The sequence below is a fragment of the Cydia amplana genome, chromosome 2, assembly GCF_948474715.1.
Source record: "Cydia amplana chromosome 2, ilCydAmpl1.1, whole genome shotgun sequence".
Lineage (NCBI taxonomy): Eukaryota > Metazoa > Arthropoda > Insecta > Lepidoptera > Tortricidae > Cydia > Cydia amplana.
This window is the reverse complement of record NC_086070.1, coordinates 10,073,917-10,095,520: the sequence shown is the minus strand read 5'-3', so window position 1 is coordinate 10,095,520 and position 21,604 is coordinate 10,073,917. Positions and strand designations below refer to the sequence as shown.

General features: G+C 36.2%; 1 protein-coding gene across 1 annotated transcript in view; it reads left to right on the top strand.

Annotated features, from left to right (window-relative positions):
- Positions 1–17,148: 17,148 nt before the first annotated feature.
- LOC134658373 (lachesin-like) overlaps positions 17,149–21,604 on the top strand; it is a 58,700-nt gene continuing 54,244 nt past the window's right edge. Inside the window, exon 1 of the mRNA XM_063514034.1 lies at positions 17,149–17,506. Within this exon, the coding sequence (XP_063370104.1) occupies positions 17,468–17,506 (39 nt within the window). The 5' untranslated portion in view covers positions 17,149–17,467. The remainder of the gene's footprint in view (positions 17,507–21,604) is intronic.

The window sequence follows — 21,604 nt, the reverse complement described above, 5'->3', positions numbered from 1 at the left end:
ACGGTTACATATTCGTAAATCATGTGCACACAAAGGTACGCGATGCGTTGTATTGTCCACGTAACTATATCACTATGTAGTGGCAGCATAAACTACCTAAATAAAACAAAGGAACCGGTTTATACTACAGGAACGATTATCCATGCACCCATGGCAAATTGCAGCTTTCTAATATGTCTATGCGCCGAGCTTGGACTTTGCGCGTTCGTTTCTTTTCTTATTATCCGGGTCGCCATCGCCAGCCCTGTCCGAGCGCGTGGTGTACTTACAAGTGCGTTTCATGCGAGCCTTGTAAAAAAACGAGAGCGCGTGCAATTGCATTTCTTTGACGTGGACAGACCTAAGCCTAGCCTCATGGAATTAATAATCTGGTTTTGTTAATTCAGTGTTCGCATTTGAAGATTATTGTAATAAAATATGACTTCATAAAAAATGCATAATATTTTACGTTTGTTACATATCGAATGCATGAATTATTAAGTATAGTGTGTCAAAGGACTGTTCCATTTCAAACATAGACAGAGAGATTCATACTATCTTTGTCTTACACTAGTACTAGCACCCAAAAGAAAAGAATGAGTATAGTTTTTTTGGTTCCTATTTAATGACAAGATTTGGTTGACCAGCTATAGTAGCAATCGCGCGCCCCCATCATTCGTTTTCACCTGTCGCTCGTTCTATTTTCACACAATCAAATGTGTAAACTGCTTTTTTGTAAATCGAAACTTTTCGATTGCCCCGTGGTAACGTGTGGAAATATGTCATAATTAGGTTGGTGTTTTGTTACCGGTCCCATATTGGGATACCCTCCTCCAATTGAGGGGGGACTTAAATCTTCTCAGGGCAGAGGTGTAGGGTTGGAGCCGGTCTACCTAGCTTTATTTGACGTTCATAAGCGCATGCATTGTAATTATGCCAACTTGAATAAACTATCTTCTATCTTTATCTTATCTTATCTACCTACATTTGATTTCTGAGCTTATTAGAACAATATTTAGTGTAGACATTCGTATGATTCACATTAAAACCTACTATTCAGTAGGTTCCTTCTATATTATACAATGTTATACTTGAAAAGTAGCTCTATCTGTCTGTTTGTAACGTCCTGTTCACGCCTAAACCGATTTAGATGAAAATTGGTATGGAAATAAGAAGAACATAGTATATTTTTTATCAATTATCATCATTCCACGCAGGCGAAGTCGAGGACAGAGGCTAGGGTGGATATAACTTGACATAGATGTTTGGAAAAGCAGGCTTACTTATTGTGATTGTGATAATATGTTATTAACTTTAAAATAAATCAGGACAACTTAATAAGGAAAAATTGATACAGGAAATAATTTCTTCCTCTGCACTTGGAAACTAATATACACAAACCAGATTTCACAGCTACCGGCATTGACTATAATATCTACTATACAAATATTATCAACCCAAATAAGTAAATAAAGTGATATTTACTCAATAAACTGAAGCATGCTTTCTGTAGGTACAGCCTGAGTTAACATGTGCAATGTAGCATTGCATATTAATATAACGCATATATTGGTCGACGCATTCCAGCAAATAATGTACTTTGCGATTTCCGTGCATCATATCACGTTTTACTGACAATTACTGTCTCATCGATGTTACAATTCAGCTGCTACGTTCGTTTAAACGATTTTATATGCGTCATAATTTATTTAAAGTGCAAAAGGTTCGGAAACATGCGAACCGATGTCGGTAATCGAAGTAAAAAAGATATGATAATGAGATGATGAAGTCGAATGTATGAGGGAAAAATAAATTATAATAAAGTACATATTTTGATAACACCATACGCACGGACATTACAATGACTAGAACATAAAACTATCGCACGTAACTAGCTAGCGCACCTCTATAATAGAAAACTTAATCAAACACAACTGGTTCTTAAATGTAATGAGATTCTGGGAAACCAAAATTACTCACGGCAACAAACTCTAACGAGTATGTAACACAGATATTAGTTAGAAACTAATTAAATTAAATGTGTCCCGACAAGCGTTTTACATGTCAGGGTAACGCGTTTCTTAAAGTACTTTGTCACACTTAATCCCTGAGAGAATAGAGAGATACCGCCCCGCGTAAGTTGTTTAAGGCAGAAGATAAATCTCATTTCAAGTTGTAACAAAACAACCGCATTTGTATACGAAAATAACCAAATATAAACACTGGCAGTTCGAAATAGTATTTGCAGAAATATGCGGACTATTTGGATTATTTATCAATATAAAGTTTTTAGTAGGTAAGTGCAGTGATAGGAATGAATTGAAATATTACGACTGTCGTGGTTGTTTCGAATTGCTTAAAGAACCGATGGTTGCTCACGCTCAGGCTGATGGCTGGTCTGCTAAAGGATCGTGGGCGAACATACGATCAGATGATGTTAAGATCGTAGCACAACGTAGCACACGACCGGTCGCTGTGAAGGTGCTCGAGAAAGGCATTAGCTCTACTATATATAAGCAGCTGTGTTTGTGAGATGAGTTGAACAGTAGGTCTGCCATAAATATAGGGTCCGTAAGACTCAGTTAGACATCAAAAATACCTATAATTTAAACGGAATAAACCGGTCAGATATGAGAGTAAATGGGCTCACTCGAGAGGACGCCCAGGATCGCGCAAAGTGGAGAAAGGCAAATAGGACAGCGGACCCTGGCACAGGCCGGGATAACGCCAGGTAGAAGAGAAACCGGTCAGTTCTGAGGGTTCCGATTTATTTATTTAAGACTTGACTGAGGTTTAGTATTAATTGCTACTCTGCCTAGCAATTAATACTAAACCTCACTTTTCCGGTGTTCCTGCTTTTTTTTTAATGTATACAGGTCAAGTGATTTTTTTAGTATTAAGGATAAACGTACTATTAAAAGAGAAAACACCATAAGTACATCATTAAATAAAGGATTTAATACATCAAAACATGGAAAACAGGCATAGCTTAGGTAAATCACACTCCTGCGCCGAACTGTCAGACGAGGATCGACCGCCATTGCGGCGTAGGCGTGTGATTTACCTATTAAGCTATTCCTGTTTTCCATGTTTTTATGTATTCAATCCTTTATTTAATGTTGTATGGTGTTTTCTCCTTTAATAATACTTATAACGTATAACAAAATATGAAACCTGAAACTTCTTTCATCGTCACGGGCAAGCAATGTAGAGCAAAGTTAAGCAAAAGATACATCAAATACTCAATACTCAATATTTTATTGCAATTTCACAAAGTAATTGTACAGGTGGTAAACTTATAAGCTAGGTCTTGATGAACCCTGTTGGGCACTGCAATATACTATTTACAATTCCAAGGAGAGGAGAATTTGTGATTAATTATCTTAATATAAACAGTAGTTATAAGCAAATGTAAAAATATGAATTAAAATGTCGTGCTTTAGCCGTGCTTGAATTGTATCTATGTAATCCACGTTCCGGCATCCCTTTTAAACTTCACTCATTATTCCAGCATGAGTTACACGAGTCTTCGTAAGGCAACGCTGCAAATTACATTTTCTTTGAAAGAACTTGTTCCTGTTTTGAATTCCGGAAAACTCCTTTGTAATATTCAGTGTACAACTATTTAAATGCATGAATCAGTCTCATCTTGCTACTAAATACGAGTAGCTATAAAGGTTACATTCGCATTGGAACTGCGCCAGTGTTTCTGCTGCAGCATTGCTGTGCAGTATTACTGCCGACTGCATTGCTACCTGGTGAAAAATTGGCATTCAACCACAAACTATAATCGTTCTAGCTCTGGAAGTCTGGATACATCATAAATAATTTTACTCTACCTGTCACTGTCAACTGAAAGCGACTCTCAACGTTCGCATTGCTTCCCTTATGTGACCGTGATGTACGGCTAGAGTCAAACTGCACTAAACAATTAAGCTTCCGATCCCGAGACCAACGCAAATGCCTTGGGACTTAGGGATTTAGGAATTAATCAGAGGAAAGACAAAACCGCTTCAGTTTACAAAATTCTTTGTTGCGGGAATTTTAATGTGTATTGTGTATGTTGAATAAACCGGCCCAGTGCGAGTCGGGACCTGTAGGGTACTGGCTCATTCGGTTATTAAGATATAAACATAACTTTTTACTTCTGAAACATGAATATTTACGCTGCCGCTGTACGTAAGATTGCTGTAACGTGTAAGCCTTTTTCCGTTGTTACAACTGCAAAATAGAAAGACGTGACCTGCACGAAATGCAAATGACGCGACACGATAAAAAAATCACCGCAAAAATAGCGTTTCCTATCTTAGTAGACCCAAAATTTGGGTGAATTCACTCCGAGTGTCCCCCCGGTGGTTATCTGACAGTTAATAGAACTTGTTGACTGTGAAGTAGTATGAAGATCTCTTCCCATGACATTTTACCTCTTTCCTCTGCTATGCATTATCGTCGCTTGTATTTATTTACCGTCGCGCACTTTAGGTACTCATAACTAATATAATTTAGGTATTTCGCTCATCTCTCTTGCAACATCGCGAACCGTAATAATCTCAGATTTTCGTTGTTAAAAAGAGTTATGTATATTACCCGTCGTGGTGTGTGGGTATTTATTACCGTTACCACTGCACCCTGATTTAGAGCCGTCTACACAAGATTTGTTGTTTGGGTAATTTAAAGCGATATAACCTTACTATTAATAGCTCTACGTTGGTAAGATACATCCTTGCCTTAACTTAATGGCTTTAAATTGTTGTCTTTAAGTTAGACTATAACGTTATAGGTTTCTAACCAGACTTTTTAAAAGATTGGTACCACAAGGTATCTTGATAATATTTCACTAAATAAACTCTGATAATAAAACTAAACAATACGTTGAGATGGTGCAAGACCGAAATAAGTAAGTGCTTTATACCAATGTGTTTAAAAAATATAGGACATTCTTACACATATTAATTAAGCGCTACGGTAAGCTTAAGATGGCTCACGTACTTGGACAACGGTAATTGGCTCAAATAATATAAATATAGAAAAAACCCATGACTCAGGAACAAATGCCTGTGATCATCCCACAAATAAATTCCCTTACCGGGATTCGAACCCAAGACCATCGGCTTCGTATAAGGTATATTTATTCGTAATCGTCACCCAGTAGTCTCTAAGCTAGTTGCGGAACTGGAGGATTCGTAAAAGTAAAATAAAACATACTTTCAATAAATTCAGGTACTTATTGCGCTGATTTACATAATGACGCATATAAGAGTTGAAAATTATAAAAAAATATTATTGGAAAGCAATTAATTTGAGGCTTGGCCGGCGCTCGTGGTGCGGTGCCAACGTGCGTGAAATTCCCGACAAATGGCCCACGTCATTTAATTTTGCTGATCTCATGTTTGTGCTCTGCGCCATTTTTAAATTGAATTTTGGAGCTACGTTGACTTTTAAACATGCGTGGTTGTTATAATAGATATACACTTTCACTATGGAGCGTAATGAGCGTAGCGTAGGTAATAACAAAATTTTATATTCTTTATTAGCAATAATACTAACAGATGTCAGAATCTACCTATCAAGGTATGCAACATTTTTGTCAGTCTTTTTAGGGTTCCGTATTTATTAACCGCACAACTGCAATGTTAACTTTTAAGGTCGCTGTCGAATGATATGCTTCTCTAATGAACTTCAAAAGTGATATTTGGAATTCTTAGTGTAAACAAATTGACAGCAATCCTGAAACACAAATAACAATCGAAGGAAAAAAATCAAAAATTGCTATTATCTCAGAGACCATATGCCTCTTTGTTAATAATCAGAAAGTGGCATTTCTTAGGACGTTCAGTGTTGCCTCGTCTAGTACCCTCGACACAAGCCTCATTGAGCTTACTGTGGGACTTAGTCAATTTGTGTAAAATTATTTTATAATATTATGCCTATGTCCCTACTTACTTAAGTACTTCGCCTTATTAAGCGAGTTGTAATTTTAGTTACTAATGAACTAATTTATTAACTAATTAGTACTAGTAACTGAAATTACATACATGTAAAATATCTCCTGTAGTTGCATTGTAAATGTACCAGGTCGGCTTTAAATATACGAACTAATATTATCTTAAAACTTTATTGATCAATTTACATTTTAACACCAAATACACCAGCCAGCCTATTATGGATAGCTTTATCCATCTTTATCCACGTGATAAAATAACTGTCACTGTTTAACACCGTGGGAAAGAAAGTGACGGACACCGTTTTATCACGCTGTCACGTAGACAAGAACGACCATCATATCCGTACAGAAAGCCTCTACTTAAAATGTAATCTTCTACATCATAATTATAATACAATACAACTTGTCAAACAAGTCACAGGCTCAACATGTCTTCTTACTGGTCCTTACACTAGACTAGGTATATGTACATCATAGTTAATAAACGGTTGGATCTTCAACGACGCATAACCACATCCAGTTTCTCATTAAATTGAATATGAAATGTCAAAATACGCCCTCTAGTATAAATTATTAACGCGCTCTCGTGACAATGTGTATCGGGAAATTAAATTTGTAGAGGGAACATCCAAGTAGAATACAAAATGAATACTACAGTAATGTCGCCCTTTAATATTGTCAGACATGCAACAGGTATTTTTATACACCTCTTCGGTGGCAAATAAACATGATGGTAAGCGGTTATCGCAGCCTATGGACGCTAGCATCATACTATGCTTGTTGCCAACCTAAGTACTGGAGTCTTTCAAGAAAACCTCAATATGACTTTATTCTACAGCTGTACTTACAGCGTTCGAGGGAGGATATTTGAGGGTGGAGGAGGTTTGATATTTACATTCTTAATTTTTCAAGTTTTACTGATAAATAAGGTTAAAATTTGCATAAGCTAATCATTTTAATGAATATTGATTTAATGTTTAATTATTTAGTATTTCAATATTAATTAATAATATAGGAGAGGCAAGATGGTAGACACCTGATATGACATATTTTTCCTACACATCGGAGGGCAGGATTGAAAAAACAAGAGAAAAAGGAAAAATTACTTATCTGAGGCCCACTTCACCATCCCACTAACCCGGCGTTAAGCGATTAAACCGTTAACCCAGTGTCAAATTGTACTGGTAACCATGGTAACTCCAGGTTTAAGCGGTTAACCTGGGTTAGTGGAATGGTGCAAGTGGGCCTGAGTCAAATAAAAAGTAATGCCTAGTATGAGGAAATTAAAAGACTGGCACAAAATGAATGAAAATTCGTGCCTGTAGTGGATGAAAAGTATTCATGTAGACACAGATTTTGTTGTGTTAAGTGTACATTAAGGATCTTGTCCGTTCAAAGCCGTATTACGAATTATTAATAGGTACCTCTTTATTCTATTTAACCATGTTTTGTGGGTATATGTAAGCATGCACGCACACAATATTATTGTTACCTATGTAATACAAGTACTGCCCCACCTGCGAGAGTTTTTAAAAGTAAATTCGGCTTTGCCAGCCATATCAGAGCTCACGCTCGTAATTAGCTAGGGTCGCCGTTGCCGATTACGGCATGGATATTAGCTATATATAATAATACAATTTACGATGGTTTAATTATCAAAAAAAGTAACACGTACCAACTATTAAATAAATACACGTACAATTAATTAAATTAAATATAACGTCTCTAAATGAAACCGGTGCCTTCACAACATGCAGTGCAAAAGTTAGTAAAGTAATTCCAGATTCATGAATCAGGCGTCGCGTCGCGTTACCTACTGGATGTCGTCCTGTTAACGAGCACGAGCAAATAACTCCTCATATACTGAGGATGGAGGCAGACCATATTAGAAAGACCTCTTTACACTCAGGATAGTACTCAGTCGTGTTCCTATCATGAAGTGTGTTCGAATATGACTGTATCTAGTAAAAATGTAGGCATTAAGGTGGTTCGACTAGGTTACTCAAAGCTTAATCCTCGCTAGATGGTGCCACTTTCGCAAAATTTCATGTTTAATTTTTTTATGGAATGGTCTTGGTATTTGTATACTTAAAAGTATGTTTAGCGAACTCTTTAAGTAAATATTGAACTATTAAAATAAACATTGAATACTTCATTATGCAAAAACCAGCCTTTAAAGTCGACGGAGTGTTGCTGTCATGCTTTTTCCTACTATAACTCACACATGCAAACAGTGTTTCCGTGATGCTTATAGTAGAGAATTTCACACAACGTAAGTATACTGCAATAGCGTTACGGTATGTTCGTGGAAATACGTGCAAGAGGATTGGGGTTCAAGACTGGTGCGAGTAGGTAATTTCTTTTTGTTTATTTTTGTCCTTTTTGTGTTATCTTACCTTTAAACGAGCAATTATTATATATTTATTTATTTATATATTTGGATGATATCAGAAACGGCTCTAACGATTTCGATGAAATTTGCTATAAGGGGTTTGATCTCTTAGCTAGGTCTGATCTGTGAGAAAACGCGCATTTTTGGGTTTTTATATGTTTTCTGAGCTTTGGTCGGTCTCCCAGATATTCAATCTCTTCTTCTTCGCGTGGGGTCTGCTTGGCAACTAATCCCAGAATTGGCATGGGCACTAGTTTTTACGAAAGCGACTGCCCTGACCTTCCAACCCAGAGAGTAAACTTATTGGGATTAGTCCGGTTTCCTCACATTGGTTTCTTTCACCGAAAAATAGGTATCGGTATATAAATAGGTTCCGGTAAATAGGTATCAAATGATATTTCGTACAAAAGTTCCGAAAAATCATTGGTACGACGGTACGAGCAGGGGTTAGAACCCGCGACCTCCGGATTGCAAGTCGCACGCTCTTTCCGCTAGGCCACCAGCGCTTCCCCCAGATATTCAGTATCATCATCATCACTATCACTACATAGTATAAAACAAAGTCGCTTTTCTGTCTGTCTGTCTGTCTGTATGCTTAGATCTTTAAAACTACGCAACGGATTTTGATGCGGTTTTTTTTAATAGATAGAGTGATTCAAGAGGGAGGTTTATGTATAATTTGTTAACCCGTGCGAAGCCGGGGCGGGTAGCTATTATCAATAAATTACATTATCAACGTTTTCAAAAAAAAAATCAATACCTGATTTTCACAGATTATGATCTTTTTGGGTTCTTCCAACTCAGAATCACTAGCATATTCTTAAGGCTTGGCCAGACTCAGAGCGCGACGCAGCGCCGCGTCCGCGCCGCGCGACCGCGGCACATGCTAACAGGTTACCGACGTCAAACAGACTGCGTCCCGCCGGTATCACGCCCCGCTTCTGTCGCGCCCCGCGCCGCGCGGCCCCTTGCGTCCGCGCAGCGCTGCGCCGCGCGGACGCGGCGGGACGCGGCGGGCCGCCGCCGCCGCGTCGCGCTGGGTCACATCAGTCGGATCGGACGTTAGGCAGCGAGCGGTGGCGCGCGGCCGCGCCGCGTTCCCGCGCGGCCGCGCCGCGTTCGCGCGCGCGATGAGGGCGTGTTGAGAGCGCGGTCCGCGCGCGCCCTGTTTGAACAGTCATCGCGTCGGCATCACGCGGCGCTGCGTCGCGCTCTGTGTCTGGCCAAGCCTTTAGTAGAATAAGCCCAAGGAAGTCCAGTTTGTAAGTGTCAGGTATCAGTTTTTTTTAAAGCGCTAATAGTTTGTTCTACAAGTAAAGCAATCCCTTACTGCCCAGCCTCTAATAAAGTAGTAGGTAATTGTAAAATAAAATAAAAGGAAAACATTTTTTTTTAATTCAAGTACCTACAGTACATTTTTTTATATTTGTTATCCGTAGTAATCCCTGTACCTGAAAGAAATATAATATCATGAATCATGATAGAAAAAAATATCTAATGTAATAGGAAGAAAGATGATGCAACAATATGGATTCTAATAAAGTTATAATCAAGTTATAATTTACATACCTGGTAGTAACTAGTAATAATTCTGTTTTTCATTCATAGACAAAATTCCATTATTTTCAACCACAGGAAATTTTATACATTTCTTTTTTATTGCTGTGAGGATGTCCTGATTGTAAAAACCAAAGAGATTAGGTAGAGTATAATTTCTAATCATCTTTGTAAAAATTAAACGAATACGCTTAGCCCATACTTAATCCATCGATTTTTGAAAATAAGAAAAATTAAATAAAAATAAAAAACACAACACGAAATTTAGGTGTAAAAAAAAATACAAAAAGTTATGTCCCAGCATACAATGACGGGTTTGAACCGGGGACCTTCCGTTTGTAAGCAAAAAAGCGACTGTTTACAAAACGCGCCATGATACTTCTTAGCTAAGCTGACGAACTTCGGGTACTTATTCAACAAAATCGGGTAGGTCAACAAAATTGCGCTAAACATCACGGCACTTCAAATTCGCGCCGTGGTCAGCCCGGCAACGTCGGAAATGGTATGGCAACGTCGCAAATGTATCCGTACACGACATTTGTGACGCACACATACGTAAAATTGATGAAAAGTTAACTATGATTTTTGCATGATTTCTGTATGAAACATTGTTTTCCTATTCATTTAGCGAAAATGAATATTCGAAAGAAGATAAATGCGGAAATATTTATGTAGTAATAGTGTGTAGTTACTTAATGAAAGTCGATTGAATTTTGTATGAAAATCGAACCACCTTAAGATGAATCTCAATATTAAGGCGGAGACTTCTACAATATGTTACATGTTCACGTCACGGAATTCTCATGCTATACACCTTTTTATATAATAAAGTAAAATATGTATATAATTATATTTATATAATCTAATATAATAGCTGCATTAGCTGCATTTGTAAAAGAACACCCTGATTTCTATTCTTAACTGGGAGATATGCCCCGACGATTCGAATCACGGTTCAAAAACAATTTGATCCAAACCACGTCTAAATTAGTCATTCATAAAAATGGTCCCTACCCAATGTCAATTAGAATTTATAATAAACTACCTGATCACTTAAAAAATGAGCTAAATTATAGTAATAATAGATAATAAATAAAGGCATTTCTAATAGACAAAGCATTCTACTCTGTAAGTGAATATCTAGACTCCTGAAGTAATGTTTAATATTTACCCGTGTCAACCTCTCTGCCACCCTATCTACGGCCGGCCATTACATGTAAATATGTATATTTAATAGTGTTATTAGGTTAAGTAGTTGATTAGTTTGTAATTTTATTGCAGTGCCCTTACAGGGTTGTGTTGTAACATAATATAATATTCATAAGACCTTTTCGTACACACAAAGCAATGATTAAATGAATACTGAATACAGCATGGACATGATGGACACAATATGAAAAAAATAATTCATAAAGTGGCCATGCAACGGTCCAATTATTGATATTCTACTGAAAACTATGGCCTTTCTCACATATTTTAACAGTTATTTATGTACGTTAAATATTAATAATATACATACTTTGCTGTTTTTAAGTAAAAAGGTGTTGTTTTGTTGCAACTAGTGGCACATAAGTATATATACATGAAGTATAAATTAAAACTAAATAAAAACATTGTGGCTATTTTTTTATGTCGTCCTAAAAATATTTCGACTATACGAACTAGTCTAGTTCTTGATTAGGTCGGCTAATTTAGGTCCTACTATTATTTCCTTGTATACAATATCTCGTAAATTTATACAGGATGCAATTATGATTCCATACTATTATCCTCTTAGCCTGATTAAAGATTTAATTCAACAAGTAGGCACGTGAGCAACTGGAAAGAGTAAACGGGTCTCCGCTGTCATAGCATGCGGTTTCCGCGCATATTTGCCAGGAGCCCGTTGCCTGTTATTAATAAAGCTACTTAGATTAAAAACTACTTTCATGTTCGCTAGCTAATGGGCAAAGCTATAATCAAGCTAATTTGATGCATTACACAACTTGCAGGTTGTTAACAGTAACTCACTTTAAATTCCTCTGCAAAAATAACGCTAAGCTAACCCAGGTCGCTGATTTTATATTTTTATTTTTTATTATTCTTATAGAACCATTGTAAATTAAGGACTTGACATTTTAACAGCAATAGTAAATAGTAACTAAGTGGGTGAGATGTTAAAAATTGTATGCACGTTTATTTTTAAAAGAGCAATTGCGCGTGATATAGTGATTATAAAAGCAGTGGGCTCAGCACGGTTCCATTTTTATCGACTATCACTATGCCCGTCACTTTCGCACTTACATACTTGTTAGAACGTGACAGGCATGGTGACGAACGATAAAAGTGCGACCGTGCTACTAGGGCAGGTTATGAATTTGATCTGGAATTGTTACGGATATGATCTATCAGTGTCAAAAGTGTGTCTTTTGACACGTGTCTGGTTGAGTAAGTCAAGTAAGTGTCATTATCATTACACAAATTCAGATCAAATTCTTAACGTTATTACACTCAGAATACGCCTCCACGTATTTTTGAACACTAATAGACTAATAGAATTTGTCAGAACTAATAGACAGAGATAACTCTAGCATTGAGTGATATGTTTCCAGGGAAATGATAAAGTAATATCGATCATACAAACCTTAAACTGCTTGTATTCAATAGTGATTATTTGCTTTAATTGAACCGTAGATTTCAGTCGTCTGTCAGCGACGGAAGCTCGTCACGGTATAAGTGCCTTTAAATTAAACTGAAGAGTAGGCAATTATTATGCATAACTGTACAGGGTCTTCAATCATTCTCTGAGCTAATAGTGCGTTCGTAATTGGCTTCATTTCGCTTTGTTCTGTTTTATTATATTATAATTTTATTAAATAAGCAGTTGTTCGAATTTGAGTGAAAGTCGATATCCCGTTTAGTATACTGTAGCATTTAATCGACATCGCAAAATTTTCTCGTCAAGTTAATATACATACTTTAACAATTCACGCAGAATGGAAATAAAAATACCTACGTACTAGCATCGGGTCTCAAAGTATTCCGTTAAAATTTTAATATTTATAAAATCCCTCTGAAGCCCGAAGTTGTGCAACTTTTTGTAAGAGTCCCTAACTTGGCGTTTTCTTAACTCTTTTTCGTAGAAAAGACTTTACAAGTTTCTTGCTGACGTAAATAAACCTTTCTGCCATAAACGATTTATAATATCTGCCGTTTAATATGGAAACATGTGCCCGAACCCGGCCGGGTTTCATTTAAACGTTCATATTGCGTTTTTAATATTTAAAAAACTATCCTCCTACAGTATGAGTAAACATCAACTCGCACAGGGGTCAGCGTAGGATCTTTAGCCTATATTCGTTATATTCACTCTTGCCTATGGAAGGACTTTGCCCAACAGTAGGACGTGGTAAATATAATTTGATAATGAATGATCTGTCATCTACCAATAATGCAACCAATTTTAAAATTAGATACTTAATAATAGCCCCCGTTCAACTATTGTGAGATTGTGACGGACGGGTAACTACGGAACCCTATCCTGAGCATAGCCTGACATGCTTTTAGCCGGCTTTATTTAAATTTGATTAAGTAGGTACGTGTACATTAAAGTTATGCTTTATGATTTTATATTAATTCAAATTATGCAGATTTATATTCGATACTAATTAAGCATTATGATTTTTCATGCTTAGCTGTTATGCCATGAATCCGTTTTTTACGCTAAAATTGTCATAAAATGTATGCCAATTAGAGAAGAACTTATTTAAATAGGTACTTTATAATCTCCGGGCACCGGTAATCTTCATGTCGACAGCAATCATCTGCGGATGACGACGAGGCATTCAATGATTGTAATAATATAACTAAATTGACAAAATATTTACCTATTTCAAAGTATATTTTTAGGTGATGAATAACATCAATTTACTTTACCCGATAAACTCTAATAAATAAAAGGGCTGAAGAAAACAGTTCTGGCTTTTAAAAGAAAACAGACTTTGGGTAAAACTTTATCACAATAACAACCGAAATAAAGAAAGAATACATTTCAAAGGAATGTTGTCAAGACCTAGAATTGTAAAACGTTGCCAGTGACAGTCGACTAACAAAATAATATTAAGATCCGAGTATGAAGTCGTTATCTGGGGTTGAACTTGCGAGTGTGACAAAGTGACATCTATAAAGGCGGTTCAAGCGGCAAAACACTTGATGTCGGTCGCGAGGAGCTACGAAAGTCATTAAACTGAAATTCCATTATCAAACATAACACATAACCCATACAACTTCAGGGAACCGCCTTAGACAAGAAATACTGGGACCATTCTCTTAAATTAATTATAGGATATAAAATCTACGCTAATGAAAATCATTTCATTATTTGTGTTTGCATAAATTAGGCGTCATTTTCCTGAAATCTAAATGGATCAGTATATACGTTGTATAATTTATAGAATCAAAGGGTAGTAATAACGTGCTACTTATCAATCAGTGCTAAGCTAAATCGTTGTGCGTGCGTTGGAATTTCCAGTTATAACTGTCACAATTTTAATTCGTAACTGCGTCTATTGCCAGTCAAAAACATACAAAGTGTAAAAAATGATATAAAATATCAGTTTAATGCTGCATATCCCACTAGAGTCGCTATAGTACCGTCTCCGAGCCTGCCCCGCTTCCCACATCGGCGTGAGGGGTGTATTGTTCGTGAGTTTGGGTACTTCGAAACAAACTTCCACGCTCAAGTGTTTGCGCTCCCGGCTCTTTGGTAAATTGTTATTCATAGCTTTGTATAAACGACGCTCGCTCTGAAAGAGTGCTTCACTCATACTCTTTATCTCACTTTTAATATCATCTCTAGTTGTAAGGGAATTATTTTTCTTCTTCAGTTCTCTTATAATATGCCAGCTTCTATAGGCTCACATTATTGTTCAAATACTGACAATTAAGTTGCATTTTATCCACAAGAGTGGCAAAGTAATTCGATGCAAATTTTGAGTTGTTTCCTCATGCATGTTGGCTGGTGGAATAACTTTTAAGAGCCAACAGGAGTGGTCATTTCTCCATACAAACGTACTCGACTGTTTCCTCCGTGGGTTTTGAAGCTAGAGCAATGATTTTTTCAACACAGATTAATATTGTCAATATCTGTGTCGGACCGTTTTGCTTTTTTTGATATTTTTGTTTTTTAAGACGCTAGAGCCCTTCAAAAATGGCCAAAATGGCCTAATTGACTATGCCGCAATGAGAGGCGTGCTATTCAAAACTGACATCAATTAGTCAAAAAAGCAAAACGGTCCGACACAGATAATGTCATAATCATTTAGATTTCAAAATTTGGTTACGATTGGTTAAGTTTTGGAGGAGGAAACAGTCGAGTACGAAACCTCGATTTTTGATATTTTTACGCAGGATTTTTCGCCTTGTCCTTATCGCACTAGTTTTAGGAGCCGCTTCCGTTAGCGAGACGGGTATATTTACCTAAAATATTTAAATCTTAGCTCCTGTTGGCTCTTAAGGCGGTTTCACATTGGATGCGAGCGGTACATCGCTATTTACGCGCATAGCGCTATCACACTCATACGAGTACACCGGATCGACGTGGAAACTCGCATCAGTGTGATGCGTAAAGGGTGATTTTGAATGATAAATATTTAATAGCGTTCATTTGGATTTTATTTTTCAACTCAAATGGTGGTAACTATTGTTTTTTTTTCTCACTGGGGACAGGCGAGAAAAAAAATCCCAGTTGTTTCCACTGGTGACGGCTTGGCGGTACCTGGTGGGAATAACTCAAAAATGGAGTAAGTATTTTAAACATATTTTATGATAATACTTGAAACATATTTTGTACAAATACTCATTGCTCTTCATCCGAGCACAGGGGAAATAAATTTAACTCAAAACTCTTTCTGTGCGTCTCATTTTTCTTACGAACAAACTTAAATTATGAATTAACATACAATGAATTCGCTTTTATCTATACATTTTATAAGGAGCAAAAACAAAAAAAGATCCCTTTGATAATGATTTTTGCCGTACGCTCGGAGAGAGCAGAGTTTTTGAAAAATCGTACCGCTTTTTTAGATCACAATACGGTTGCCAAAAATTCAATCTTCAAGCCTTTCTTCGAACCTTGATGTTTTGACTTTCGCTCGATAGAAAAAAAATCAAGAATTAGGCCTAAAACGCACTTTAAAAATTTGTAACAATTTATACACAAAAGCTAAAAATATGAAAATTGCTTCTAATGCACAATATTTTTTGAGGGATCTCATCGATAACTTTTTTGTTAAAATTTACAACAAAAAATTCAAATGCATCAAGCTTATCTGTTTGGCCTAAAGATTTACTGGTAGAGAATGCCGTGTATCATTACGTCCGCCTTTGTCATCGTATATTTTTTTCTGTGCAATGAAGTTTAAATAAACAAATAAAAACATGATGTCCGGGATTCCTAGCACGCACATCCATCTCGTTCACCCTTACGCTCAGTGAGAGTGAGAGGCGAACACGAACCTACGATACCTTTACAATAGTGCAGCTGGTTCGCTCCGATATTTTATGCAAGAAAGATTAAGTACCGTCAGCTTTCATTGCTCTTCGACTGGAGTGCGCCGTATTTGATCTAACTTAAATGTTTCGATTCACTTTAGTGTACCTAATTTTTGTTTACCTTTTTTTAGCTTTTGGAGTGAACCTAAATCATTTACTTTTGCTTTATAGTTTAAAATAATGATATATGGTTAATGTAATAGGTTTGTGACTAAAAATTTCTAACACACTGCATTGAAAAACAATATTACTTACTAGAAAAGAGGCACAAGATGTTTTTTTTTTAATAAATCAAATTATTAAAAGGGCTGAACTTTAGTTTGTAATACATAATTATACAAGTTAGAGAATTGAATCCCAAAATGCAGTCTTTGTTGGAGTTGTGTATGAAAGAACAAATAAGCTTGAAGAATAATAAGGACAGCAATAGTTTTCGTAGTTTCAGTACTTACCGTAAGACTGATAACGGACATGCGCAATGTAGCGTAGCGTTGGTTCTGAATGAACTTAAGTTTTCGGTTTAACCAAAACGAAATAGACCTTATGTTGGTTTGTATTAAATGATATTATAGATCTCTTCAGGTGCTACGGTGTGCAGCAGAGGCATTGCTTGCCATGAAGATGCGTCTGGTTTTCCAACACTCACACAGATATTATTTATTTACACACACAAGCGCAAATAGAGAATTACATCGACTCCGGCGAGTGCTATACTGTATGTGTGTTCGGCTTTCTATGTATATAAATTTTCGATAAAGCAAGATAGGGCAAAAGAGGAAAAGCGGTGCTAGTAAAAGCGAGCAAAATGCCGGCCGGGTGCTCGGTGACAGTTGTCAGTATATTGTGGGACACGGGGAGGGATGGTAGTCTCGGGGGAGGCCGGTTTTGGCGGTAAATTTTCCGACTTTTCGCGCTCGCTAATTCCACGTGGTCGGGCTTAAAAACAAATAAACTGTAACTTTCATTGATCAACACACAGTTGCGCAATAGAACTATTCTATAAGATGAAACGAATTTAGTGACATGAAAGTATACAATTTTGAGACAACGTAACTTTTTAACTGATGATTGTGTCGTGTGCCTGTCTTCGTTTTTATGGGAAAGTAAGTAGATATTTTTTATTAGTATTTGTTGAAGTAATATAATTTAAGTGAACGGTCGCTTCTAAACTGCTATCGGGGGAATTGAGCCGGTGCTATTTTATCAGATTGAATTTGGGTAAAAGTCACTAAGTTGGAAACGTTTAGAATTTCCAGTCACTTGCCCATTTAAGATTTATCCTCTCTGATCGCGCGTCTCGATAACCTGTTACTTTTTAAGAAAATTCATTAGTTTGAATGAATTTAACAAGTGAAATCATGTTACTTGAGTTTATTTATAACTGTTAACGTCTTGACACCGTCTTATTTAAATCAGTGCAAATAGTAATAAAAGGATTTCTAATTCAGATAGGTATATATATTAACTATAACGACGAACCAACAATTGACAAGTGAAAATGTTTTATTCTACGAGTATGCTTTATATAGGTAAATAAACAGAAAAATGGGTACAGGTGCTTTAACCTGTCGAATCCCACGATATGACGTCACCCATAAGCGTTCTGGCTCATATATGAATTTATAAAAGAAAAGGCATCAAATTTTAGTTTTTTTGTACCTTAAAAATTACGTAACAAAAAAGATTACTTAGTAGTTCAAACACCGATAGCAACACCAATGTTTCTATAAAATTAATTAAAAATGTACAATATCAAACATACATACATATTTAATATCAGAGTAGGTTCCATGTAACAGGAAAATAGTACTTAATAATAATAAAGTTCTCGTTTTTAATGTTAATAGTTGGAAATAGAATTTACTCGTATCGTTTATTTTACGCTTAAAGGCAGGCTTGCAGGTATGTGTACATACATAAAGAATATACACGTTGACTGTAGGTCTGTAGAATTGGAAAATACTATTTATTGCGCAAAATAGATAATAAAGTTGTTAAGGAAATGAAAAATGTTTGACAAGAATAGTACCTATATTATTGCAGAGGCCGGAAAATGGCAATTCGCGGATGAGATCCGATTTTGTTGGACGATGCGAACCTGAGTCCAATAAAGAAGACGAATCCTTGAAGTGCTATTACTGCCGAGGCATATATAGTGCATTTCTCCAAACGTGCGAGGAAATAAGGTAAGTATATTCTAAAAACAACCGGCCAAGTGCGAGTCTCTCGCGTTCCAAGGGTTCCGTACATTAAGTTCGAGTCACGCTTGACTTCACATTTCTAATAGGTTTTTCGGTCATCTATAGGTAAAGAACTATTTTGTGTATTTTTTTAATTTACGACCAGTAGTTTCGGAGATGAAGAGGGGGGGGGGGGTGGTCGGACAAACAGACAGACAGACACCCGAGTGATCCTATAAGAGTTCCGTTTTTTTCCTTTTGAGGTACGGAACCCTAAAAATAAAATAAATCCTAAAATACTTACATACTTAATTGTGCAATAAAAGCGATATGTGCATGCTGTTTACAAACTTGATGTCCTTAAAAACATTAAATAATTTTAATAAGCAGTATTCGCACAATCATAGACCCTTATAAAAACGAGACATCTAGTGTCATTTATCTCTATCTCACTCTATCCTATAACCGGAATGATAGCTGTATCGGGGGATGTAGACACGGATTCAATAATTATTTTTAGTCAATACATGCGTTTTAAAAGGTAAAAACAATATAGTAATGGAATTTCGTACAACTTCCCTTCCGCGTAAACAACACAAAAATGTTTTATTTTGTTCGAGTTTTTACGTAATGAAAATAAAGCTTTTCTCGTACTAGTTTTGCTGCAATAAAACGTGATCATTACCGAACATTTCGAAAAAATAAATTTATTATGTACTTTGCTTACTTGGCATAATATAGTACAACTGTCAGATGATACGAATGTATTTGACCGCAATGATAATGAGATTCTAAAAGTATTTTCAATTAACATTTGAAAAAAAAAGTAATGTAATATTAAATTGCGTATATTACCTATATCAAAATATGGTAGGTGTCGCTAGCTAGCAACGTAACTAGTTTAAATTCCAAGGACTCAACTCCCTCAGTTAGCCGCGACCACGACCAGCGAAACCTGTGTCGAAACATCGGTAAATAAAGGTAATGAAATAAATTTCGCGCGTCTATAAATGTGAGTTAATACGTATGTGTTCAAAACGTGAAAGTTTTAAATATTGTACTCAACTCTTAATTCATGATTAATTTAAAAATAATTTTACTTCAACTTCCACGGACTCGATCGCTACTGCAACACGTGACTTGATTGTTATTGAATTGACAAAAGCGTAGGTACGTCAGTTTCGCCAAAATTTTAGAAAGTTTCTTGTTAGTTTCTTCAATTTCATGACGAATGCGAAGGGTGATGTGGGTTACCCCACAAAAATTTCGTAAAATTAGGCCAAAGTTTCGTAAATTTTGTGAGGTTTTCCTTGTTTATAAAAAACTTTTTTGCTAGATCAAATACATACCTATTGGATGGAGTTTTAGGTTGCGAATTCGAAAAAAAAACCGTCGTTATTTTACGACTGAAATGTAGCATAATTAAGGACGCACCTGAAATAAATGGCCCTTTTAAAATACATAAAAATAAAATAAAACCTCCGTAGTACCCGTAGAGAAGGATGTCCGGACGCAAATGTGACGTTTGCCATTAGAACCATGCACAGACATATATTTAAAGGAAGTCGCATGTTTTTTTAATGTGATAATCCGATAATCAGCAAACGGGCTGACGAGCCGCCTGATGGGAAGCTTGAAGTAGTATTGTATATGAAAAGAAAATGTATGGTTTGATTCTTATTATTCATAATTATAATGTACCTAATTATTAATTTCAACTCTACATTTAAAACTTTGATATTAACTTATATTCCCAAAGAATCACCTACTATCAAATTATCTCTGCTAAAGTTTCAAGTGAACCGACATTTGTGGAAGCAATTATCAAGTCCATTTACTCTACTGAATTATTGTTTTATTCATGACAAGAACACTTTTAGCCTCCTGAGACCCGCGTAGATTTTATTACATATTGCACAACCTATTTTGAACTTTATATTTATATTTACTTTGAGTTTTTGTTGACAGTATAATCTCTTACTCATATTTATCTTCAATTCACAAGTATTGATATCCGATGTCTTATTTAGGTTAAACATAACGATTAAGGAACGAATATAAAAATAATGAACTTTCACATTAATAATATCAGTAGAATGAGCTACCTATAAAGCTCACTGAAGTAATATTCTATGTACACTGCAGATTCCCATATATCGTGGACAATGTCATTATGTCAGCACGGTGCCGCATACCCAGCGCATGTCATATAAATAACCTTTATCATTAATCTCAAGAACATGCGGACATGCAAAAACCAAATAAAAAACAGTTATTTATAATACATTCCCTTGTTAACAAGTTGATTATAATGATAATACTTTCTTGCCTCTTTAGTAAGAAACTCTTAGCAATATTTTTGAAGTGAAAACTTCTTTAGCGGCGCTGGGCACTTTTTGAGGTGGGGGAAAAATGATAAACTCGAGACAGCGTAGGGCGATCACGTGACCGTAAGGGGCGTAAGGCGATCACGTGACCGTAAGCCCAGTAAGGTGACCACTCATAATTTAAATGGCATTTAAATCAATAAAGAAAAACTCAATGTTATTTGACATTTATGTTGCGGACTCCTTTTCAAGACTGTTTACCTATGTTCAAATAATTTGACGTTGTCATGGCAGTATGTAAATAAACATGTCAATGAAAAAGTGTGATCTTATTTGAGAATGATAATAATATATAATAAATAAATAGAATAGCTCCGCTAAACGTATGTATCGTGTTACCGGGCGTCGGTTGTTACCGACTATGTTTAGTGAGGTGAGTTTTCACTTCTATCGGCACTCCCGGAGTGCAACCGTTGTTGCTTGTTTTATATTAAGTTTACGTAGTGTACAATTTTGGACTCTGGTTTCGAAGGGAAAGCGTCAAATCAAACACCTCGTTTATTAGAAACAGTAGTATGTTTAATCGGGCTGAACTAAACTCCACACAAATCCTCTCAAAGTACAAAAATAAATTTAAATATCTTATGAAATCCACGATAGACCACCGTTCGCTAGTTGCCGAAATCAAAAGTGA